Genomic DNA, 26,597 nt, shown 5'->3' on the forward strand with positions numbered 1-26,597 from the left:
AAAAAGCAAAAAAGAAACCACACAACCAACTGAGGAAAACCAGATGGACATTTGCACATGTAGGGTTGGGTTGGGTTGGGATTCTTTCCATTTCTCCCTGAATCCGGGGGTGGGGCAGACATGGCATGGAGGGAGGGAGGGAGGTTGGTGGAGGGCTTGGTTTGTTAAGACACTGGTTCCCAACCTGTGGTCCAGGGACCCCCAATGGTCCTTTAAGAGTTATGGTGGGTGGTCCAGGGACCCCCAATGGTCCTTGAAGAGTTAGGGGTCTGTAACTCTGAAATAGTGCAAATGGCACAAAATGGACCCGTCTCAAAGTTAAATTAACACTGAGGATTTTACAGTGTAGATTGGGGGTCCCAAAGATTTAAAAAATCTCGGGGATCCGTGGCCTAATGGAACTGGAGGTCCTTGAAATTGAAAAAAGGTTGAGAATAAGATCCCATCGCTCCTAAGGCCCCCTCTTCTCCGGGTCCTCCAGCTTCCCCCGCGGCTCCTCCTCCTTATTCGTCCCACGTTAGCGGTCTGACTCGTAAGTGGCGGTGAGTTCTTCAAACAGGGTGCTGTTCATCTCCATGAAGGCCTTCAGTACGTTGAACACCAGCACCACTATGGCCTGGTTCCAGTGCTCTTTGGAGATCCTCTGCAGGCTGGGGAACATGATGGGCAGGATGACGCTGGAGTTGGCCTCGATCAGACTCATGATGTAATCGTTGTTCCAGTAGTAGAGCGCTTGCTCTGCCACCTGGAAGTGAGGGCTGGAGACACACCTGGAGATCTGCTTGAAGAGCGGCTCTTGGATCTTCACAAACTCTGTGGGCTCAATGAACTCAAGGATGTCCTTCAGTTCGCCGAGGAACAACACCTCTTTCTGACTGCAAGTCTTTGGCCAGAACTTCAGCAAGCCTCTTATGACTGGTTCTGTTAGTGCTGGGTCTTTCTCCAGGAACTGTATGATGCAATTCACCAGATCTTGGTGTAAGAGAGACAAGCTCTTGACGGTGTGAAGGGGAATCAACACTTTGACCAGAAACTGCGTATGCTCCGCTTTCAGCGGCAGAGTAAAACCATTGATTATACTTGCCTGGAGCTCCAGCAGCTCAGCAATCCCATTGAAGTGCTCCGTCTCATAAACAAAACGTAGAAAAATATTGTTGACCTGTTTTCGTATAAAAGCCCTCAGCCCCAGGAATCTGCCGTAGATTCTGTGCAAGACTGTCTGTAGACAGTGTCTCTCCCTTTGATCTTCGCTGTCAAACAACCCCAACAGCTGTAGGACAAATGTCTGGTCTATGTACTTTTTGGCAATGCTGGGCTGGAATTCCTTACTCTCCAAGAACCGTATGAAGAACTGATACACCCGCTGTAAGTGTGGCCACGAGGCCTCGGGCGCCTGTTCATCTTCCTCTGGGTCAAACTCGCTGCTGTCACTGGGCGGAAGGGTTCGGAATATGTTGCAAGAAACCATTTTGACCACCTCGGGGTAGGCCTGCTCCGTCAGGTAGCCCCTGCTGACGGTGACGTAGTCCACCAGCTTGTTGAGCGTGGAGCGCTTGCTCTCCTTCATCTTGAGGTCCGACTTCGTGTCCTTGAAGTCGTACACCTTGCAGCACTGCTGCAGCTTCCTCAGGAACAGCTCCAGCTGCTCCGGCACCGGCACGTCCCTCGGCGGGGGCTCGGCGGGTTTGCCCTGAGAGCGTAGCTGGTAGGAGCTCTGCTTCTGCTTGGCCTTCCTGGCCGACTTCTGCAGGGACTCGTCCGCCAAAATGCCCACAGACGTGGGCATTTTGGCTGCCGAGACGGATATAGACATGGTCCCTCTGTGTGTGCCGTGCAATGAGTGTTTTCTGTGTTAGGATAATGTGTAAATTATTCTACTTCCAGCTCGTTGCAAAGAGCCTCTACCAATATAATCATCTGACTCCCATTAAGAAACAGAATACGGTACAAAATGTTTACGGTAAGTCAAGTTACATTCCCAATATCGATTGCTTCCGTTCTCCAAACCACGAGGTTTTGATATGTTCCTTGGACCGTATTTGATTCAATGCTATATCTATTTATCCCTATTGTCAAAAACTATTACTGAATTGAGACAATGGCACAGATAACAGAGATGCATCTAACCTCAATTGGGCCATCTTGCAGTGGTGGACTCATCCCACAAGGAAAAGGAGGGTACAACCGATGTTCACTATCACAAACCCATACCATGCACGCATTGCGCTTGAAAGAAAAATGCAGACAGATTTATCTGGCACACGACAGCGATGACATCATTAACGGTGACGCCAGCAGTGTCCGAAATGTGTTTTTATGGCGTGGCTCTGCAGGAGTCAAGCCGTCTCTATCAGAGGGTCGGGTCTGGTCTTGTGTGCCCGTGTGTCTGTCTGTCTGAGTGCCCGGAGCTAATATTGCAAACCGCTGGACCGATCACCCCACACTTCTTATGCAATGTGCCAGTGCGGCACAAAAGTACCCACACTCATTTTACTTTCACACATTGTATAACTTTTCGAAATATTTAGGTCCAATTTCGGAGTCATACATCATAAATATGTCAGAGATGACTGACATGATGGATGACTGAAATTACAGGCTGGCCACATGAAGTCCGAGATCCACATCGGAGCCACTCCATTCCCATGTGGATCCCGAGATCCACATGATGCAATCATTTTATTTTGGCTCATACAGTCCTTTACTAGAACTCCTTATAGAGAGACAGTAGTGAATGAGTGAGTGATTTTGGACACTGGTATACCCGGCTAGTAAGTGATCAGTGTTGATTTTGACAGCAAATTTTGATTTAGTTTTAGTCATTAGTCTTTTGAATAAAAATCTACTGGATCTCTTCTCCACTAGTCTAGTTTCTATTTGTTGACGAAATTGGTCATCGTAACTTTAGTTTTTATTTCGTTTATTTCGTTTTCGTCAGTGACAAAAGGTAGTCGACGAACATTTAACGGCATAGTTTTAGTCGACGAAATCAACACTGTAAGTGATACTACAATCTTTGAACTGCCCCCTCCCGTTGACGGTGTCTGAAATGTGATACCTTGCTCCCCAGGGCGCTGAAGGGAACCCTGGTGCTGAGGAAGAACCCTGGAACGGGCTCCAGGATCTCGAAGCTCCAGATGTACTGCAGGACCAGCACCAGGTTGCCGTACAGCACCATGAAGGGAGACGTCAGCATGGTGTAGCGCCTCTTGTCTCTCACCATCCACAGGGTGCACGACCAGATCAGGAAGACAAACGTCAGCCAGCTGACGTAAGTGATGCTCCAAGCCTGGGGAGGACCAAGGTCCATGTAGTAAAAAACACACATGGATTATTAGATTAGCCCATTTAGACCGGGAAGGAATCTGTGTCATTTTTAGATTTCTTTGGCTATTCAAAAATAGCAGATATACAAGCTTGTATGCCACGCTACAAGCTTGTATATCTGCTATTTTAGAAAAAAACGTGAAATTTTGTGCAAATCTTTTGAATATATACATTTTGTTTTGAATATAACATTTTTTTTTAAACGTATGTTTCTATATCAGTGGTTCTCAAACTTTTTCATGTCAAAGACCCCCAAAATTACACATATTTGGCCGCGGACCCCCATCTCAAAATATTTTGTAAATAGAATCCCCCAGAAGCAAAGATTTTAGTCAAAAATGTTCCCTTTAAAAATATATACAGTACATTCAAATATTTGCACACATTTTCAGGATAAAGAATAAATAGCAGATCTACAACCTCATAGCGCGGCACTCGGTGCTGCGCTATGAGCTTGTAGATCTGCTCTTTTTGAATAGCCAAAGAAATCTTAAAGTGACACAGATGCTTTTCCCGGTCTCAATGGATTAGAGTTTTTTTATGCACCTTATGCTGTTTTATTTTGATTGATTACATTTTATTTGAGAACCCTAACCCTACAAGTTGATAATGTGTTGCATCGCGAGACATTGTGAGCTTGTAGATGGGCTATTTTCGTACGACACCGCCGTACAATGAAGTATAAAATAGTGGTTTAAGTGGTGAAATATATACATAATACAGTAGTGATTGTATAGAGTAGAGTGAAAGGGTGTCACTGACCATCATGGCTATGAGAGCACAGATGTAGCTCTGCTTCATGATAAAAAGGAAGGCAGTGACCACAGCACTTGGGACCTCCTTCTTCTCCTTTTCTCCCTCCTCCTCCTCCTCTCCCCTTTCACGCTGCTCCTCCTCTCCTTCCATCTGCCCCCCCTCCTCCGGGGGCAGAGTCACCTCATACACACAGTCATCATCCTTCTTCTCTGGTGGTGGACACACAAACTGCAGTGTCAGTATGCTGAACAGTCACAATGCACACACAGTCAAATCCAGTGGGTTCTCTTAACTCATTGAGTGCCATTGACGTGTTTCACATGTTTTACCGCAATGGTGCAACATGCCAATGACATGTTTCACATGTTTTTGAAAAAAAATGTAAAAAAAGATTATTATTATTTTATTTTTTTAAACGTTCAGAACTGTTTAACTTATTACTGAAAAAGGCTGTATCTCAGTTCCTGAGCACTGTTTTTTACTATGTATTTTTCAATGTTATTATGTTATTTTCAAAAGGCAGACAGTTAATGTCAACAAGGTCCAATGACATTTGTGAAACCACACAGTGCAACCCTCAGTGATTAGCACCCATCAGGGGATCGATTATACTGGAGATAAATATTCTGTGACTACTTGAAAAAGGTATAAGAAAATGAATGAGTTAAGTCTTAAGAAATTAGAAATTAGTTTTCTGCATTCACCAAGCTGATGGCTGCTCAGATGAGGTCTGTCACACGGGCGGGGCGGGATTAAGTGTCTTGCTCAGGGTCACTTCAACATACATACAATATACTGGGCGAGCCGAGTGTCGAACCGGCGACTTTCTGATTACCAGACAGCCTCTCTACCCATTCAGCTATGGCCGCCCAATACAAATTGACCTGTAATGGTCCTATGTTTGTTTTTCTGCTATTGTCACTACTTCTTAAAAGTTTTTTATTTTATTTTTGGAATTCCTTAGATTTTTTCATAATGTATGAAATTATTTTGAAAAAAGTTTCAATTTTTTTTTGAAAATTAAGGGATATTTCCCTTATTTTTGAAAAATAAGAGATATTTACTCAAAACCCATAAAAATTGGTCCGTGACCCAAAAATGGGGCCCAACCTCCCCACTGTCTGGGAAACAGTGCTGTATGCAGTCCCATTGACACTGTGTGTGTGTGTGGGGGGGGGTGTTACAACTCACCTGTGAAGCCAGTGGACGGGTCGGTTCTGTACTGAGGGGTGGAGTAGAGGTCCCGGCACACCGGTCCGTTCTCAGTGGTGGTGGTGAGCAGGTCAAAGGACGTCCCGTTGGAAGTGTACACGCCCTGCACAGTGCATTAACACACTCATATCATTGAGCGTATCACATTTATGCTGTCTACGACGCAACACACCACACACCACGCTGGTACAAAATGCTGATTCGAGCATGAAAAGAGCTCGTCAAAATTAACTGCCCTCACCGCTGAATGAATGCTGACCGCTACTTGGACAGTGGCCCTGAGCTAACAATAAGCGTTTCACACTGCACAACGATGCCAATTTCAAAGTGCGTTTACGCGTCTTTAGCCAAAGGCTACCCTGGCCAGATCGAGGCATTGACCCAGACCGTTTGCGCTTAAGGCCGGGAAGCAGGTTAATTGCTAATATTGTCGCTGTCGGCCGGAAAGCTTGTATGTCCGAAACCGTTACTTTTCAGGAAATTGAAAAAAGAACCATTTGTTCCAATGGATCCAATGGAGATATTATTTAGTAACACGCTCTAATTCATTAATAATAATGAATAATGTCCTTACTTACTGTAAATCGCTCTGGATTAAGAGCGTCTGCTAAATGCCTAAATTGAAATTGTAATACTTGTCATTGGTCAAATATTTATAAAAAACACAGACAGACTTAATCAAAATGGTGTCCCTATTTGTTCCCAAGATAGTGAAAATAACAGATCAACTAGCTCACATTAGGTTACATCGGCAACGTGTTGTGAGCTTGTAGATATAGCTATTTAGTAGTATGTGTTACCTTATTGTCCCTTTCAATTATGGATATTGCCTAAATAAAGTTGTCCTTATTGTGCAGGTGTAGACGGTGTGCGGGTAATTTTATTGTATTCTAGAATTATGGATATCTCAAACTGAAGCAAAGCTTCAGTTCCAAAAAGCAATTTGGGGGCCCAACGATGTACTGTGGAAAAAAAGGATTGAATTACACTACACACTAAAGTGTGTGAGTGTTAATTAACGGAGAGTTATTAGACTCTAAGTTAACTTAACACTCTACGTTTAATGTGTTGGGGCGCTGGACCTCACTATAGACTAAGAATGTGAGGTGTAAAACTCACTTTACAGCCCTTTCTTTGCTTGTATCTTGATCCATGAACGAGGGGGAGGGAAGTGAAACTCCAAATAAGCCCTTGCAAGTCTGTTACTCTATGAGTGAACGAATGGAACCAAATGGACCCTTAGGATCCTACAGTGTAGATAGGCGTCCCAGATATTAAAACATGGTTATCAAATGGGGGTCCATGGCCTAATGCATATCAAACTGGGGGTCCTTGAAATTTGCTGTTCTTAAGGCATAACGTCCAGACAGAGTGGACACCCACCTCGACGTTGCTGAAGCCGTCCTGCGTGGTGGTGGAGAGGAGCTGAGAGAGAGAGAGAGAGAGAGAGAGAGAGAGAGAGAGAGAGAGAGAGAGAGAGAGAGAGCACATACAAGACAAGACAGGACAAGGTGTGTTATTGATGAGCTGGAGGGGAGGCCTCGATAGGCAAGAACAAAGAACAACAGCACTATTCTGTAAATCGAGAGCATCACTCATCGGTGTCTGTCTACACACACCCTAAAAGCTTTTAAAGCTCAAGAGGTGGCTGTACGGACCTGGTTATGGGAACAAGGTCAGAAAGTGTGTGTGTGCGTGCGTGAGTGTGCGTGCGTGCGTGCGTGCGTGCGTGCGTGCGTGCGTGCGTGCGTGCGTGCGTGCGTGCGTGCGTGCGTGTTAGTGTGTGTAGAGTGTATTTGCAAGCAGACATATGTACTTGTATGTGCATTGATGTGTGTGTGTTTATATGTTTATACTGTATGTGTGTGTGTGTGTGTGTGTGTGTGTGTGTGTGTGTGTGTGTGTGTGTGTGTGTGTGTGTGTGTGTGTGTGTGTGTGTGTGTGTGTGTGTGTGTGTGTGTGTGTGTGTGTGTGTGTGTGTGTGTGTGTGTGTGTATTTGCATGCACAAGCACGGACATACTCGTATGTGCATTAATGTGTGCGTCCATATGTTTATATTGTATGTATGTGGAGCTGTGTTTGTGTGTGTGTTTGATTATATTTGCATACATACAAGTATGGACATACTTAATCTGCGTATGAACTGAATTAACCCATTAACCCAACCAGGAAAGCATCTGTATCATTTTAGATTTTAGCATTGGCTATTCAAAAATAGCAGATCTACAAGCTCATATCGCGGCACGAAGTGACGCGATGTGGGCTTGTAGATGTGCTATTTTTGAGTATTTTTGAAAAACATTGAAAGTGTTTGAAAGAATGTTGAATGATTGATTTTTTTTAACACAAATCTTCTCTTCTGGGGGGTCCCTGGCACAAAACATTTTCAGATGGTGGTCCGCGGCCAAATCTATGTCAATTTGGGGGTCCTTGACATGAAAAGGTTTGAGCACTACAGTATACTGATTTAGAAGGCATTTGTACAGTAGAATCGGCCTCAGGGCTTAATGGGTTAAAGCCAGAGAGGTTGAGCGTGTTTTCCCGTATGACATAATAATTACATTCTTCTCGTCGGTGCCCTGGTGGGCCTTCCACCACAGTTGTCTCTTCTTGTCGGCCGAGCTCGTTCCATTTCCTACGCCCTCCTCCTCCCCCTCGTTCACCTCTCCCTCGTCTCCGTCCTGAGAAAACAAAGATAGACACTGTGCAGTTTAGACAGTAGATATCGTCGCTGTCGTGCAGAAACCTCTTATCTCCATGTTCTAACGTTTTAGTCTTTTATCGTAAATGGACGCCCTACTTGATCATACTACATCGTCACACAAAAGTGTCAAAAGCAGCAGACCTACAAGCTCGAAACGAGTTTCGAGCTTGTAGATCTGCTGCTTTTGACACTTTTTGAATTTGAATCCTGAAATGTAATATATGAGGACATACAAGGTTTCCAACCGACAATAGACGATATAATATCTTCCCCGCCGGGATCTCTGTTCAGTTCTTTGTTGAACAACACAAATGACGCTCTCAAGAAACAATGTTTTTAATCAGCTCGTCCAGAGAGTGTGTGTGTGTGTGTGTGTGCTGCCCTGTGTGCATGGGCTGTTTCAGTGTAGGTGCAGGATGACAAGAACTTCAGAAGAAAGCTATCAACTCAAGGCACTTGATAAAAATTTGCTAAAGCGAGTAAATGGCATGAAATCTGGTCAACTAACGACGGGGTGAACGTAAACAAGTTTCCATTGGGGCCATGCCACCTCTCGGGGGCCTCCAACCTCTACAAGCTGAAGTGTCTGTTATCTGTCTGTTAACTGTTATCTGTTTAAACCATTCAAACCATTACAAGCAAAATAGCACAGATGTAGTGTGACACCAGAGATGCACTCCTTATGAATCATGCATTTGTATGTAACAGAATTAGGTCCTTTTAAATGTCATGTTTTATTAGAAGCTACGGTATATTCATCAATCTATTAATGATGACTCAAAGTGTCACCAAGGTGTTTACCATATACTGTACCAGTGTGTATATGGCACTGGCATGGGTTTAAATGGCCCATTTCTCTTACCCCTTTTTTCTCCTAATTTAGTCGTAATGCCAATTAATCCTCCCACACATTTCACACTGGATCACCTGTCAGTGAGAAGCCCCCACTAAGAGGACGCAAAGAAATCACAGCTTTTCATCAATTAAAAACAACTATTAAATAACAACTTTTCATCAATTAAAAACAATTCTAACATTGTTCTAAAATATTTCATAAATAACATTTCCATAAATATACAGGCTATATATATATTTTAAAGAAATGGTGAAAATAGCAGATCTACAAGCTCACAACGCAGCGCGAAGCGACGTGTTGTGAGCGTGTAGATCTGCTATTTTCACTAGTTTTGGTCCCGGGCGCAAACGTCTCATTTCTCTTTTGGGTCTTGAGCTAAAAAGTGTGGTATGCTCTGCCAAGCTGACAGACTGCGGGGGATTCAAACCGCTAGACTCCACGGTGTGGGCACTGGACAGGTCATCTAGCCCTGGGCCATCTGAGCTCCGGCTTGGGTCAAAATGACACTTTGTTCTGAGTGAGCTGCTTTGTGAAGCATTATCATTATATTGATCACACCTGTCAGGTTGGGATTTACATCAAAATCATTCGTTGTTATTATTGTCTTCTAAAGTGTAAGAGAAGATGGGAAAAAGACAATACACCACACACACGCACACACAGTCACACACACACACACACACACACACACACACACACACACACACACACACACACACACACACACACACACACACACACACACACACACACACACACACACACACACAAAAACCTTCCTGCGGAGGGATCAATAATGCATACAGCCCCAGCAGCTCCATCGACCCCTCTATAAAAACACTAATCTATAACTCTATTACAGGAGAGAAAAGATAGGGATCTACCGGTCCGTGACCTTAGAATACAGGGGTCTTCTTGATAGTTCAGTGTGCTGTAGCAGTGACAATGCTGCTCTCTCAGAGCCCACACACAGTGCCAGCTTAACGGAAGGGCTTTAGGTGCTGAAGCACAGGGCACCAACCTTGGGGGGTGCCCTGTGCAAACAGCGTGGAGAAAGTGAAAGAAGACAGAACTATCGCCGAAAAGCTCTGAAATTTTTAAGCGGCGGCTGCTGAATGAGCGCTGAAACAGTGAAACTCGCCGGTGAAGCGTATTTTTTTTCCCACGCTGCGCCCCAAGTCAACTTATGTCACATTGATGACCACCTATGAAATGGAAGACATCTGAATGTAAAGGAGAAGAGAGAATGGGAATGGAGACAGACAGAAAGACAGACAGAGACAGAGACAGAGACAGAGAAAGACTAGTCTCACGTAGACAGACTGCTATTCCACAATCTCGGAATGCTATATAGAGTCTGGAACTACACCTCCCGAAAGCTGAGAAAGGAAGCGATCATATGTTCGTGATTTCCGTTCACAAAGATATATTTAAAAAAATATCTTCAAAACATATTTTTGAATTCCCAATTCTGCTTAGCAGCAAGCTACAATTCGAACTAATTAGATTTACAGTAGGACAAATTTACGCCACTGCAAAGATGAAACGGAAGCGGGGCAGCCGCTTTGCCCCTGGATCATTTTCAGAGCTTCCGTGCTCCAGACTTCATGACGGAAGCATTTGAAAATCGTGGGAGGCAACAGACTGGCTCGCGAGACTAGAGACAGACAGACAGAAAGACAGACAATGTCCTCACTGGCTGGTCGATGGGTTCTTGTAGCCAGAGACGGATCAGCGTGGCCAGAGTGTAGTAGAGCAGCAGTAGCATGATGGGGTTGACAAAGTGGTGCCACCGCAGTTCATGATTCACCACAAGCTTCCATGTCCTCATGCAGTCAGTCTGAGCAATGGTGGAGATCCCAAACACACTGTGAGGAGAGAGAGAGACCAGAAGACAATTTACAATTTAGGCATTTAGCAGACACTCTTTATCCAGAGCGACTTACAGTAAGCGAGTTAAACATATACAGTACGTCAAATGCAAAGAGACAGTGTAGTGCCTCAGTAATCTAGGATCATAGGTAAACCAAGAACATAGCATCAGTCAAAACATTATAATATCAATAAATAATCTGTACATTGAAACTGAACATTGAAAGGATGCCAGGTAAACACATGAACCTAGCATCTGTCTAAATAACATGCTCATGATCTAAATTATTTTTTAACCTTTTCATAGGACTGCATGGTCGTCAAGGCTAGGTCTAAGCTAGGTCAGGTGCTACGGGCTAAGGTGGAGTCTTCAGATTACGGCGGAAAATTGGGAGTGAGTCTGCAACTCTGACTGCAAAGGAGAGTTTGTTCCACAGTTTGAGAGCCAGAAGGGAGAAGAGTCTGGGACGTGTGGAGCATGTCCCGGAGACCATGTTAATACAGTGGATCTGGGGCTCTCATTTTCATGTCAAGGAACCCCAAATTGATACACATTTGCCCGCGGATCCTGATATGAAAAGATTTTGTGCCAAAAAGCTCCCATAAGAGATTTGTGTTTCAAATGAATCCACATTTTCAAGATTTTTGGAAATGTTTTGAAAACAGACAATCCACAAGCTCACAAAGAAATGTGTGATCTATCCTATCTAGCCTATAATTTGATGACCACTGGTCATCAAATTATTGGCTTAGGAATGTGACAAAAACAAAAGAATCTCAGTGAATTCAAGGCTTCATGGGGTGTGCAAAATAAATGACTTTTTTTGGGTGAACTACTCCTTTAAAGGCATTAAACTGTTCCTCTGTTTGCTGCAGACCGCCTGGAACACCCTCATGGGGTGCCCAGTCCCCAGACCCCATGGTGAGAACCAGTGCCGTAGCGGATGTACTAGGTCTGCACAAAGCCATAATCATTGCTCTTATACCTGATCACACATTTATTTTGTTATTCCACAACATAATGTCCAGCTACTGTAGCAGCATGAGTAACTCTCAAAAAACCTAGAAACTATGCCAACATTATTACTCTTAACCTTCTTTGATAATAGACTATAATTGGCTGTGTACTGTGGTCAGTTCTCAACCAGAGAATGTGCTTACCTCCGTAAAAGTCAGATCACAATAGACCTTTTTCACAGCAGCCATATTGACATAAATAGTTGTGTAATGTTCTTGTGTACTTCCTTCACAGGTGTTACCAATGATACTAATTAAGGTTGCATTCCATGCAGGTCAAACAGAGTCAGGGTGCTGCTATTGTGCATGTTGGCTCACTGGAAAGGCTCTGCTAAATGGAACACAGCCTTAATTAGTATCATGTGAAGAAAGTAACATACATTTCATGTATTCCATATACAGTACACACTACAGCCATAGATCACTCCCATGCCCTCACCGGTAGCAGACTCATCGCGGCGGCATTAAAAAGTTGTAGTGCTCCGTGTGCACTCACCCAATAATTAATTACTTGGGGTCAGATATTGTCCTCTACTTTCGTATCCATTTGAAAGTTCTGGCAGAAAACATGTGTTTAGTCACACTGATTTCGAACCCATACTGTAGATTCTATAGAATTCTTATTGATATAGCAATTGTTATATCGCTTAATTCTGCTTGAAAAACAGCTATATCAATTGAAAATGCAGGATTGGGTGCGAGATTGGGAATGGGTAGTTACACGGTGTGTGTACGACTGATGTGGCACCTTTAGCCCTACCTTTTTATCATTTGAACGACTTGGTCTGAAGTAATCCGTCAGAGGATTGGACTGTTCTCATTGAGAAAGTGCCTTGTATTGCATGGCGGGCTGTGGAAGGTCCATCTACAGTACAAAACTAATTATCGATTTCAGAAACAATGCCAGGATGGATGCAGTAATCTTAGAGGAAATGCACAGTAATACTTCTGAAAGGCCTACAGCAGTGTCATATTTTCAGTTAACTCTTAAAACACCTTTGTACACACACACAGGTTTTAAATCATTACATTTAGCCTGTTTCATTATCTCCACCACCAGGCCAAAGTCTGGGGATGATTATGTTTTCACCTGTGTGTGTGTGTGTGTGTGTGTGTGTGTGTGTGTGTGTGTGTGTGTGTGTGTGTGTGTGTGTGTGTGTGTGTGTGTGTGTGTGTGCGTGCGTGCGTGCGTGCGACATTTTTTATCACATACAGAGGGGCCTCCACACAACGCAGTCAAAAGTTATATCACTTTGGACCAATGGGGCCAGCACAAATGTGACAGATATCACTGTTTGTTGCAGAAACATGATTATTTTAAAACCAAATTAGGTATACATGATCTCAAGAGTCATGACAATGAGCATCAAGCAGTGTTTTGAAATTCCATACCGTTTGCCTGTAATTGACTTCAAAACTGTGTGAACTTCCTCAGGAGGTGACAACTACAATCCACGTCTTACACAGCCCTGGGTAAGCCAGCTGGCCTGCAAGAGGATTTCGGGGACTGCTCCGCTGGAATATTTTCATGGAGAGTGAAGTCTGCCCACTGCCCAGCGCAAGTGATATTTTGGCCACAGGGCCGCAGCGAGAGATCGGAGGTAACACTCTCACCAGACACCAGCCTACATCCATTAATGTTTACGCATTCATCAGTCTGGCCCTGTGTATGCAAATAGCATGTGCCATTCCCACGCTTATGATAGGCGTGTGTGCTGTGTAGCTGTGTGTGAATCCAACGGAGATGATTGGTGGGGTAACTTAACATGTTGGAGAAGTTCCTCTTCTCGGCCGTATTCCGCTTCTTCATGTCGAAAAACAGGTGGGGCGAGGCTACGCCACATTTATCAACAGAGGACAAATCTCACGCTAGAATTGATACGGTACACCCTGCTTGATAAATCTCACGTGGACGTGGGCGTAAGCTGATTCCTGGCGTCAAATATAAGCTGGTTTGTATACTCCATTGATAAATGAGAATGAGGGCCACCGTATGTACTCTGCGTAGGGCACCTTTCTACAGTAGTTCTCACTATTTATACTTGTATGCTATTTTATACAAGAGGCCCCCCAATCTGCGCAATATGCTGACATCAGACCATTTTTGTGATGGCATAATACGGGTTCTTACCAATGATGCTTTTATGTGTATGGATGTATTATATATATTCTCTGATACATGGTGATATGGTCTCTCCTAGTCTCTCACTTTGTGCCTGTGGATGGAGACATCCTCTGTTCTCCGAGTTGCTGTGGAGTCTCTCCTTGCCATAGGCCAGGGTATCTCCTATCCCTGCTTTTATTTTTTCTTTCCTAAGAGTAGACAAGAGGCGCCTCTCTAGGTAGCTTTATGACGGCTATACAGCCTGAGTGTTTTTGTGTTTATCCCTAATGTCTGTGTAAAAATGAATAATATGGTGTTTTGTATATTTTGTATCTAATGTAATATTGTAATGTCTGTGGGACAGGGTATTCAATTTGTTATTATTGTCAGGACTGATTGATTGGCTGAAAGGCCACAGGTGTGGGGCTCATCACACACTGAATATATGCTGTCTGTGTCTGCACTATTCTCAGTAAGGTCTGAGGAAGAGCCTCCCGGCTCGAAACGTTACCAATAAAGAAACAACCCACGATGGGAGCAGTATTCTGTATTGCGGATTTTATAGTTTTTTCATGTTGATTTTTCGATCCAGCACCCAGCCCAGCAGGACAGGATATGCGTGCCTTTTGTCACTGTGTGTGTGACACCTTTTTCATTGCTATTTTATACAATCAATAGCTTTAGAGATGAAGCGCTGCTACTGAAATCAGTGTTGACTTTCTTCTTCAATGCTATACTAAACGCTGACTAACTCTCCTTAATACACTGGAAAATGTGAACTGGCGTTTAAGCCACCAGCACATGTGTTGCGACACCGACTGAAAGGAATGTGAGATGACGACGCTCTCCCCTTCCTGTCCGGTAAAACAAAGAAGGTCGTGTACCGTACAGGAACTGTACCAAGGACAGCCACTGTTGGAAAACCTTCAGAGGCAGAGAGTGTTTTCTAACAGTATACCATGTGGGAGAGTCAACGCCCCCTCCTGACACACCACTTCCTGAACGGCTTCTCCTCCAGCAGCTGGTGGAGGCCGGCCTGGCAGGCGGGTCACATGACTCGGGGAGTTCCATTGTGATGTGGTGGTGGCGGGCCAGGGTTGCCATGTCCGCTTATTATAAGTGACTTTGGGCTTGTTTTTCTGTCGCTTGTAAATATTGGTATAGGGTATAGGGTTGATTCTAAAGTGTAGTTGTGTATTTGGGCTTGCTTCCTAAATTTTGTTAAAAAAAACAGTGGTTCTCAAACATTTTCATGTCAAGAACCGCAAATTAATTTGTATTTGGCTGCAGAACCCCCCACCTGAATTTTTTTTTTGCCAGGGACAAGATTTGTGTTGTTAAAATGCTTCAAAAATATTCACGATTTTTTGAAAATAGCCGATCTACAAGCTCAAGCTTTTTCAGATAGCCGATGCATATACAGTAGGTTTAATGTGCTCATGTGGCTTATAGTCGCTTGATTTGGTCTTGTTTTCATAGAGCTGGTTGCGTATTTCTCTCTCAAAATCTGGCAACACCGGCGGCGGCGCGTCAGGAAGCGAGGTGGAAGCTAGGCGTCTCAACACTCTCACTCAACGCTGGCCCCCGAGGCAAGGCCAAGCCACTGTCAACAGCCACAATTAGGGCAAAGCCACTGAACCGGCCTATTGTTCAATAAGGTACCAAACGTATTTATGGCGGAGTTTCCTTCTTGAGCAGCGCGGGGTGTTGCGGAATAGGAAACATGGGATGTTGGAGGGAGGGCTACTTTTATCAACAGATTGCACTGAGGAAGACAGAAATACCTCAGAGCAGTGGAAAGTGGACGTTAAACGTATAGAGGAAGAGAGCAGACGCTGAAATAGAAGGCCTATTCATCTAATGAGCCATCAGATAGGAATCAGCCACATGGAAATGCAAACGTTCCAGAGTTAGCCTTAAAGAGGGGCTAGTATGTTAAGAAACATGTTATAGGCCCGTTACCTGTCTGCCTAACACAAACACACACACACATACACACACACACGCGTGCGCACACATGCACAATCGCACATAGCACCCCTCACACACCTACAGATACTATAAACATACCACCCACTCAGACACTTCACAAACATAATTATGCACACGTAAATGTACACGCTTGCGCACACACTCACACACACACACACACACACACACACACACACACACACACACACACACACAGCACCTTCAAGCACCTCAAAGTGTGCTATGATGAATGTACATATGTCATGAATGTACATATTATGGACATTATTATTGAACATAAACCATATATGAAGATGTATGTACCCAGTCTAGCTGTTGCCATCTTTGAGTTAATTAAGGGAAATCGTACTGTCTACACATGCTCCACTGTATGAAGAGAAGTGTCTGCATAGCTGTGAAGTGTGATTTACATCTCTTTTGTTAACCTGAGAGACAACAGGTCTGGCCTTTTCCTCTTCCTGGTATGCAGGAAGCATCCAGAGAGACATTAACATTTAGAGCCATTGATCAAAGATGTTCCTTGATCTTCGAGGTGGGGGTACCACTGACCCCCACACACACATCATGTACCCGCCTGTATTGTAATGTGAGCTACCTACAGTATAAGAGTTGACTGAAAATGTGACTTGCTAGTTAGTACTGTCTGTCCCTCTCCCTCAGGGAGAGGGATCCTGGTTCTCATGCTGTCTTCGTCTTCCCTTCTTATTTTAAGCAGCTAGGCCTGGTAACCCACAGTCTAGTTATGCTTCAATTTACCACACATACTTTGCCTTTCTTACTTTCTTTCTTTACCTTCTGCTTAGTGCTTACTATTGTTTCTATTCTTAAAAATGTATTTGTTATCGTTGTTATTGCTGCTACAATGTTGAGGAACCAAAAGCAAAGAACTATTGTGTACTCCTACAGTATATGAGATGTAACAATAAAAAAAAGCTTTAATCTTGAACATAAAGAGACCAAGAGGCGTCTTTGGTTATTTCTCCTAATCATAATCCACAGTATTTTCACAATTAAGTGCCAGCATGAGCGGAACCCATTAACTCTGAACAAGTTTGTTTTCCGATGGTCGACTTGTCAATGCAACACAGTAATCAGTGTTTATCAGCGATGCCATGCCGAGGCAACAGTCAGGAAAACTATGGTGTGAGTTCCAAAAAAGCACAATGAACCATCATTGAAAGTTTTATAATAGCTAAATGTTACTGTCATTCATGACCAGCTGTGACCAGCTTTCGATTTTGTCTAGAGATCCATTTAGATTCATGATTAAACTGTACATGTTGCATGCTCTCTCAGCCAATCAGGAAACAGGGGTATCAGTCAAGCCCTAACCCTAACCCTAAGAAGAAGAAAAAGGTTGATATTTATTAAGTCCATGGGAAATTCAGCTCCAGCTTCACCCAGCTGATAGCTGCTCAGAGGCACACTCAGGGGTTAGAATTTAGGGGGTAAGTGTCTTGCTCAGGGACTCTTCGACATGTATACTGGGCTGACCGGGAGGCAAAACGGTGACCTTCTGATAACCAGACGGCCTCTCTATCCAGTAAGCTACGCCCCCCCCCCCAAACAGTTTTGTATTATAAAAAATGTGTACAGTTTTGGAGCGACAGACAGACCAGCGTACTGTAGTTTAAACTAGTTGCTTGGCCTCAGTTAAAAAGAAATGCTGAGACAACAGTATGCATTAAAAATCACGTTGATTGGGTTGCCAAATACTGAATGGACATTAGTTTATTCTTTTTTTTTTAGAGTGGTACTTATCTTTACAGCTGCAATTTCACGCTTCTGTGGATTTTTTATTAGATTTTTGTGTATAGCATCATCTCTAGCCTCTATTTCTAGCATGCCAGAATGTACACACTCTTTATACAGTATCCTGCTATAGCAGAAGAGACCCATCTGTAAACATAACACTTTGTAGTGGTATCAAGAGCCTAGTTCTCAACTTATGTTGTGCGCCGAAAATAGTCGATGTTGCAACACGTTGTGAGCTTGCAGATCGCCTATTTTCGGTGCGTGATGCTCGATGAAGTACCGAACCAGTCTTCAGTTACTTGCTATCCAAGAAAAAGCTCTTCACACAGAGCATGGACAAGCATGACTGTTGTTTTCCAGTGCCCCATTGTCGCTAGACTCGACCCATTGTGTTTAACCGCCACCACCACAAACGTCTCCGCTCTCATGCATAATATAACAACACCACTATCCTGGCCCTCTTATGCTGATGAATCACGTCTGGTAGAGAGAGTGATACATGGACTCACCAGCTGCGTTTGCCTATTCTACGGGCCCTGTTGTTTTTAACAATGATAAATATTTATTGCCGTTTAAACAAGCCTGCCTCGAGTTTCGCATATCCCCGAGCTAAAACGTCTATGGTTTGTCATGTCATTGAGCAATGTGTTGCAGTTTATCCAATGACATAAAAACTTTGCGCTGATGTCCTGTCCCATGTGTGCCATTACTGAATGTACTCGCGTTACTACTTGCGTTACAACTATTAGTTGTCAACATAACTATTAGTATTAACCCATTAATACCGGGAGCATTTGTGTCATTTTAGAGTTTAGCTGTTATGAGTTTGTTTCACAATTTTTTTTAACTCAAATCTTTGCTTCTGGGGGTCCCTGGAACAACACATTTTGAGATGGGGGTCCGCGGCCAAATACATATAATTCTGGGGGTCCTTGACATGAAAGGATTTTGAGCACCACTGATATATAGCAACTAAGTTTTTCAGAAAACTGTTAGGATTTAGAATACATGAAAGAATCGGCCTCAGGTCTTAGCACATTGACTGCCAGAATTATTTTCAAAATCTCTGTTATTCATGCCAGAGATTTTTCAATGGGAAAAAAAAAGTACTCAAGAGCCGAGATACAAAATTTTAAAGTTTTAAGTTAACAAGGAAGTGGATGAGAGTAAAGATCTTCGAAAATTCATATCTCCTTGGTCTTTGGGTCCAAAAGAAAAAAAAAAAAGTAAAAAAAAAAAAAAAAAAAATTTGAATTTTTTTTGAAAAATTAATTTTTTGCTAATATCGAATTAATTCGATCTAGGCAGGCAAGTGATGATAAGCTAATATCGAATTAATTCGATCTAGGCAGTCAATGTGTTAATGGGTTAAAAGTGTCTGTAGCAGAGGCCCTGAATCAGTACTCACTCACTGAAAGTTACACTGAATACGAAAGTTACTTCAAGTGACAGCTCATAACTTTTTCTTTCTCCGAAAGATATCGGGGAACGGTCATGTGGTATCTGGTGCTGAAAAATAAATAAAACATATTTGGATAGCGCTCGCCGAAAAACTAGAACTGCTGGACACAAAAGACAGTGGAGCTGGGGGCGTGTCTCCTACTCTGCGTCATCAGCGCCCATACCCTAGGTGGGGTTGGCGAAAGGGCCCACTCTGTGTGGAGTTTGCATGTTCTCCCCGTGTCTCTCAGGGTAGTTAATACCCTCACAAAAACATGTAGTAATCCTGGTCACTTTAACTCCTCCCCCATGACAGCCGGGGCGCCTGATGGAGGGGAAGGGAACTGGTTGGAATAACGTGTTCCTTTCACGCGCTACGTCCAACCAGAGAAACTCCCCCCTGTCAGGTGACAAGAAGGTCAGTTGGCTCTCATGCATTGAAGGAGGCATGAGCTTGGCCCTGGCCTCCCTAGGCTGGTGAGGGGAGTGTAGTGCCCAGGATCACTTAGAAAATTAGTGAAAAATAAGGGTTACAAAATCGTGGGATAAATAAAAAAAATAAAAAGACAGTCAAAACTAAAATCTGACTCTGCTGAAAGGGAGATATTTCTGTACATGTTCCAAAAAAATATGTAAAAAGCAAGCACATGTCAAATTACAGGTCAAGTAAGACAATACCTTCTTCAGTGCGTTTAGGCTCGGTGCCAAGAATTTTTCTATTGCAATGTGAGCCAAATAAAAAAGTGAAATGTCAGTATTTTGTCCTCCTTGACCTGAAATTTGACATGTGCTACATCTTTCACATTATTTCGGAATATGCTCGCCGGATATTGGATTTAGCAGTCCACTGAGAATCCCACCGTTGAATCGCAACCGCCTTCTCCAACTTAATTGCCAATAAAAGTGATTACAGCTCCTATCTGACCTGATGAAGCTGTCCTCTGGCGAGATGGCCTCCTGGAAGAACTGGAACTGGTACAGGTAGAGGACGACGAGGTGGCCGGCGCTGAAGATGGCCATCAGCACGCACATGCAGCTGAAGATGAGCGTGTCGATGGTCCGGCAGAAAGACCACCAGGTGCACAGGAACAGGAAGGTGAAGAAGTAGACGGCCGAGGTCAGCGACGGCAGCATGATGCCTGTAGGTGCACACACGTGTAGATACAGATTTACATGATGCTGTAGATCAGGGGTTTTCAACTGATTGTGAACCAGGGACCACCACCCAAACTAAGAATCAACCTAGAGACCACTGTTGCGTTGGGTGGGGATACACTTGATATGCATCCCATGTCTATAATGCATTATACACATACATAATGCATTATCTGCTTAAAACACTGTATAATTATAGTTATAAGAACTCATAAATACTCAATATGCTTTAACATATGCTCAACCAATGGTTCACGGACTACTAGTGGTCCGTGGCATACATAGGTCTGCAGGCGGTCCATAAAAATAAAATAAAAAAGTAAATACATAAATTGTACCTTTGTTTAAATGTATTAAAATATTTTAACTAATAATACTTCATAAGTCCATCAAATTTACGAAAGTATTTGATTTAATAGGTGTGGTGTGGGAGGAAAAGCCATAGGCGTGGTGTTGGGGGAAAGCTTAAAATTAAATAATGACAGTTAAGGGCTTGATATAATTCGTTGCACAATACTTCCCCTTCTTGAGATTCTAACTCCCTATTCTGTGGAACTTCTTGCCCTCCGACTTCCCAGTAACTGACAACTTTAATGTGTCATCTTAGGTCACCAGGTCATTTAGTGCACAGTTTCTCAACTAGTGTTCTATGGCATGATCACAGGTGGTCCACGTCTGTCTCTTCTTGGCTACCATGGTGGACAGGGACAGTCATTTTCTGGCTCCGACCTTGCCCTGAACAAATTCTTCAGGTATGCCAGTGTGGAAATACCACTCTCACAGTGACATTGTAAAAGGCGTTGTAAAAGGTAAAAATAAATTAGTTTTTTTGCTGTAAGCTCTGTGAATTATGTCTAACAACTTATCCAGAACTTCACAAGTGTTTCATATAATGTGCCTCTTGACAGAGTCAGTGGACATAAGCATAATAAGCCTCCTCAAATGAGCACTGATTGATTGATTGATTGATTGATTGATTGAATACTTTATCAGTTTATTAGATGCTGATAGCATGATGCTATAGATGCACTAAAGTAGATACAGATTTATATGACGCTGATAGCATGATGCAGTAGATGCACTTACGTAGATACAGATTTATATGACGCTGATAGCATGACGCTATAAATGCACTAACGTAGATACAGATTTACATGACGCTGCTAGCATAATGCTGTGTAGAGGCACATGCGCAATTACAGATTTACAAGACAGTGCTAGCCCACACATTAAAACAGTCAGAAAGTATACTCTAGTGTGTTTTACAGGTAAAAGATCATGACTAAAGGTTTATGTCCTTTCATAGCAAAAAAATGCACAATGAACCACTGACCGGTCAGACCCAGCAGGGTGGTGACCACCACCTGTCCCGCCGTGGTGATCAGGTTGCCGATGATCTCCTTCACTTTGGACGCCATCCCGGCCACCAGCCGCAGAACCTTCATCTTGGTGCTCTCCACGGCCTCCTCTTCATCCTCCTCCTCCTCTTCGTCCTCTTCGTCGAGCTCCTCTGCCTCCTCGTCCTCGCCGGCCTCATACCCGGCCTCATAGTCCTCCTCTAGCAGGATGTTGTCGTCCAGGCTCAGCTTCTCCTCTTCCTCCTCTTCCTCCTCCCCCTCCTCCTCCTTGGAGAACATGGATTCATGTCACATCATCATGACAAACATGTCAGTCGGGTAACACATACTGTACATCAACTGGACAATGCCCATTATGTATTGCAGCAACAGCCAGAGATGGCTCATTCTAGGGATTCGTTTGGAGATAGTTACGTTTAGGCACGGAATTGGTGTGGTTTAGGGATGCAAATTATCGATTAATTCATTAATTGATAGTTGATAACCTTATCGATCGATTAATCGATTAATGTATAAGCGGACCAAAAGGAAAATTCTTGTCCGAAACCGGAAATGAGTGCAGAAACATAATTGCCTGGATAACGATTGTCAACGAGCATCAGCTGGACACAAGACACCTGCCCTCTGCAGTACTCTATGGAGTCTGTCTCTCCAAAAGCCCTTGAATATGATGGAATATGATTAAGGATTACTGTGATTATGGTAAGCTCACATTTCATATCACACACACCATACCTGTAACTTTCACTAGCCCCCCCCCCCAAAAAAACGTTTAAAACATTTTTTTTTTTCAATTAATTGAAAATCGATCAATTTAATTGATTAAATTCTTAATGGAAATTAATCAATTATAGATTAATTGTTAACATCCCTAGTGTGGTTATGGTCAGGGCAAGGATCTACGACAGTGATTCTCAACCTGTAGGCCGGGGTATTGCAAGTGCGCCCCCTGGCAACTGGCAAAATACTATGATTTTAATGATAAAATGTAAAACATAATAATAATAATGTCAAGGTATTTTTTCTTAAAATCTAGAAAAAAATGTTTTTAGTTTCATTGATCACTGATAAATCGATTGATTGATCATTAAAAGTCATGTGGCCCGCCCATCTGAACACTTAACACGATGGCCGAAAGGTGGTCAGACGGTGCGAAAACTTTCGGAGATTTTCAAGTAGATCCTGATCCAGAAAAGGTTGAGAACCACTGGTCTAGTCTAGGACGAGGGCTGGTAACTGAGACTGCATTTAGTTCAGCTGCACTGACACTACTACTGACACTATCCCTCCCTATGCCCTTTCTAATGCCCAGCGTACCATGTCTATATGCAGTGATTAATGGTGCTCTGCTTGTTGGCAGAACTGTCCATGGTGCTGAAACCTTTTATAGAGCCCTACAGGTGATGTTGTGCTTCAGCCCTATAGCATATCATCGCTGTCCAGTAGAAAACGTGCATGTCCAAAACCATTACTTAAAGTACCTGTGTTCCAGCGGTTCCTCTGTAGTTATTATTTAGTTTCAAGCTCTTGTGGATACTTTTCATTGGTTCGATATTGATAAAACCCACACTTAACCACTTTCACTTTCACTTAAAAATAAATAAAAAAAGGAAATGGCATATCTACAAGCTCACAAACGCATCGCGACGCATGCAGCTTTGTGAGCTTGTAGATCAGCTACAGCTATTGCTACTGTACTTCTGCACGACACTCTTCTTCGTCTTGTATGACAAAGAAGGCCATTCATTTACGAGACAAAAACCTAACATCACAAAAGGTGACATACCGTATAGAGATAAAATATTGGTACTGTTACAGTACATGCACATGGACTGTAAGTACCCCAGCTACTCTCTCACCGGCCCTTGAAACCAGAAGCTCCTCAACGGCATTTACCTACACTTCACAGTTTTTTTTGTTGTCTTGTTGGGAACAAACACCATCCCCTGTCCTTAAGTACAACAACATATATCTATAAATATAATATAAATATAGCTATCTATAAATTCTAGGAATCTCAGCATGTATGTATGTCTGTCTGTCCGTTAACCTACGCATATCGCGAGAACTGTTCATCCAATCGACTTCACTCTTGCCGTAGTATTGCTGAGGACCTATAAGGGAGTCCAGTGTGAAGTTGACAGGACGTGTGGTGCAAGCAGCACTTCCAGAGGCCAAGCAAGCCACCCTCTCCAAACAGCCTGAATTGGCATGACCCCTGACAATGCTGCAAGCTGTAAGCAGCAATACCAGCCAAGCACTGTGCTCGCTTTGAAGGGCCACGCCCCAAACAGGCGGGCTGCACTAGTTTGAAAAAATGACGAACTTTAGCAAGACATGTATGAAAAAGAAATAAAGGTTGTTACTTTGTTGTTGTTTTTTTAAGTCAAAACTTTCACACCACACTGATCTGGCACTCCAAACTTTTAAACAAACCAAAAAAAGAACTATTTACTAGGGTCTAAATCAAACACTTTATAGACAGAGATCAAAACAGAAGAACAACAAGATAATGACGATCTCGTGAGCGTATCAATGAAGGGGAACCGTGCCATCTGTGCCAGTAGGAGTGCCACAGTCGGTAGTGAAAAGTGAATGTGGATTTAATTAACAGCGAGTCGTAAAAGGACAGTAACGACGTGCCAAGGGACTCGGGTTAGGAGGAGGAGGAGGAGGAGAACGGGGGGGGGGGGTTCCAGGTCATCACCACTGCAAGAACACTCATGGGGAACACTCTGCTCTCTCCATATTTCTAACTTCCCTGATTTTTTATGAAGCATGGGAGGGAAGCTTTCATGCTGTCAATGAATGGGCCATTGCACAAAACATGTCTGAGAAATGAGGTGAAGTCAGGTCGGTATAATAGAGAGATGGGAGAAACAGAGAAGAGAGAGATGGAACGGAAGGGGAGAGAGACAGACAGACAGAAATACAGTGATGGAGGCCGGACGGACGGATGGACGGGCGGACGGGCGGACGGTCAGAAATAAGTAGACAGCGATACATTAAACATACATACAGATGCAGTACTTACACACGACACACACACAACAAAGAGACACACATTTAGAGGTAGAAGCAAACAGACAGACAGAGAGAGTTTTTTTTATGGTTTGTGTGTACTGGATGTCAACAAAATGAAGGCCACACCTGCTCCTCGGGTTGGAAGTCAGCGTTGTACTGGGCCATGTCCTCAGCCGGCCTCTTCTGCACCAAGCTGCGGCAGAGCAGCCAGGTGGCCAGGCCGGCCACGAACATGCCGATGTCGGGGATGAACACGCGGATGCCATTCCCTGCGTCTGCACCGATCACACTGGAGAGACAAGACCAGACAGAAGACAAGAGAGAGGACATGCCAAGTTATTGAAAATAGTTTTTTTTTTTTTTACAATGTCGGTTTACAACAGAACTAGGAATGACTTTGACTGCTGTTGAAAAACAGCAGTCAATTGTACATTAGAGTCACTTTTCAATCTAGAATTATAAACAAACGCTACAGGTGTGTTTTATTTAACTATAAAAGTAATTTTGGTTGGAGAAGAATGAACCACTTAATCCCTATACACCTGTATTTAGTTAACCAGGGTCCCACGGGGCATTTTTTGTTGCTCTACACCAAATCCCTTCAGCAAAAATAGCTGATCTATAAGTTCAACGTCGAGTTGCAACGTGTTGTGAGCTTGTAGATCGTTTTTTTTTTTCGCTGAATGTTCACCCCAGAACAGTGGAGTGGTTTAAACTGTGAAGATAGTTACATAAAATCACAACCATATAGACGTTTGGAACAATTACTACTGTAAACACCAGCCCGTTTCACTGGGTGCATGGGAATCTGGATTTTTCCCATTCTTTTAATATGGTGTTACGTCTTTCAACTTTTATACGGGGGTTCCGCCCTTTTTCCACATCAAGCTCACATGTATCACACACGTAACTCTAATGTATGCCCGTTAAATCAGTGAAATTCCACCAAAACAACATAAACGGAACGGCTATGAGAACTCTGTGAAAATAAACATGTTTATTCATTTCAAGCTGGAAAGGTTTGTACAAACATGCGTATTAAAGCAATCCAAATGCAACAACTGTACATCAGAGAAAGCCCCCCCCCCCCTCTCTCTCATATCAATGAAATGGACCTGTTGCATGGCAGAACACTATCATTAACCACGTAAGCCCATTAAGACCTGAAGCCGAATCTACAACCGCCTTCTAAATCAGTAGTCAAACTTATTCAAACTAATTCAAAATTATTCAACATTTTTCATAAACGTTCAAGATAAAAAAAAAATTAAAAAAAACGCGACACGAAGTGACGCACGCGCAGTGAGCTTGTATATCTACTATTTTGAATAGACGCAAAAATAAAAAATGACACTTTCCCGGTTTTAATGGGGGCCTAACCCATTAAAACCGGGAAAGCGTCATTTTTTATTTTTGCGTTGACCAGGGTTTTTATTTTTTCGTTGACCGGGGTCCTACGGGGGTCTGTACTTGGTCCCCTCCTTTTTTCCCCCTCTACACCAAACCACTTCGGCGAAAAGAGACGACACGTTGTGAGCTTGTGGATCTGTTATTTTCTCCAAATGTTCGTCTATTTTCCCAGATTGTTCGCCTATTCAGGTGTTATACAGTATGCATGGCTATACAACACTTTTGGAGTATTGCTCTTTGATTAGTGCTTACAATGAAGTACAAAAGTATATAACAGGAAACTCAACTCTGGTGGTGTAGAGCATTGGTTCTCAAAGTGGGATTCGGGGACCCCCAGGGGCCCTTGAGGGGGTTCCAGGGGGTCCCCTGGAAAAGTAGTTAATACGGCATCACAATCATTTTAACCACTATAACCACTATATCCATTTGTACGTTGGCAGAAATAGCAGATGTACTGATTTGTACATCTTGAGCTTTTCTGCTATTTTTGAAAATATTTGAAAATATAAAATTTTGAATATTAAAAAAAAAAAAGTTTTACACAGTTAGACAGTTGCTATAGGACTGCTGCAGGTTTCCAATGGTTCAATCTGCCGCCTGTGTCACTTGAGGAC

At 43.2% G+C, this 26,597-nt stretch overlaps 2 protein-coding genes across 3 annotated transcripts in view; both read right to left on the bottom strand.

Moving 5' to 3' along the window:
- The window catches only part of piezo2b (piezo-type mechanosensitive ion channel component 2b), a 143,310-nt gene that overhangs the window by 74,144 nt on the left and 42,569 nt on the right, over positions 1–26,597 (bottom strand). For both annotated transcript variants that reach the window (XM_084057136.1, XM_084057135.1), the window contains exons 5-13: positions 24,700–24,862; positions 21,525–21,816; positions 19,962–20,175; positions 10,553–10,724; positions 7,858–7,977; positions 6,679–6,720; positions 5,275–5,398; positions 4,090–4,292; positions 3,059–3,289 (exon numbers count right to left, since the gene is read on the bottom strand). In XM_084057136.1, the coding sequence (XP_083913262.1) occupies positions 3,059–3,289; positions 4,090–4,292; positions 5,275–5,398; positions 6,679–6,720; positions 7,858–7,977; positions 10,553–10,724; positions 19,962–20,175; positions 21,525–21,816; positions 24,700–24,862 (1,561 nt within the window). The remainder of the gene's footprint in view (positions 1–3,058; positions 3,290–4,089; positions 4,293–5,274; positions 5,399–6,678; positions 6,721–7,857; positions 7,978–10,552; positions 10,725–19,961; positions 20,176–21,524; positions 21,817–24,699; positions 24,863–26,597) is intronic.
- LOC311045970 (serine/threonine-protein phosphatase 2A 56 kDa regulatory subunit epsilon isoform-like) lies at positions 518–1,813 on the bottom strand (the record flags this gene model as incomplete). Its single annotated transcript, XM_084058041.1, has 1 exon — positions 518–1,813. The coding sequence occupies one exon, from the start codon at positions 1,811–1,813 to the stop codon at positions 518–520; it is 1,296 nt and encodes a 431-aa protein (XP_083914167.1).

The sequence above is a fragment of the Gymnoscopelus microlampas genome (assembly GCF_963454915.1).
Source record: "Gymnoscopelus microlampas genome assembly, chromosome: 5".
NCBI lineage: Eukaryota > Metazoa > Chordata > Actinopteri > Myctophiformes > Myctophidae > Gymnoscopelus > Gymnoscopelus microlampas.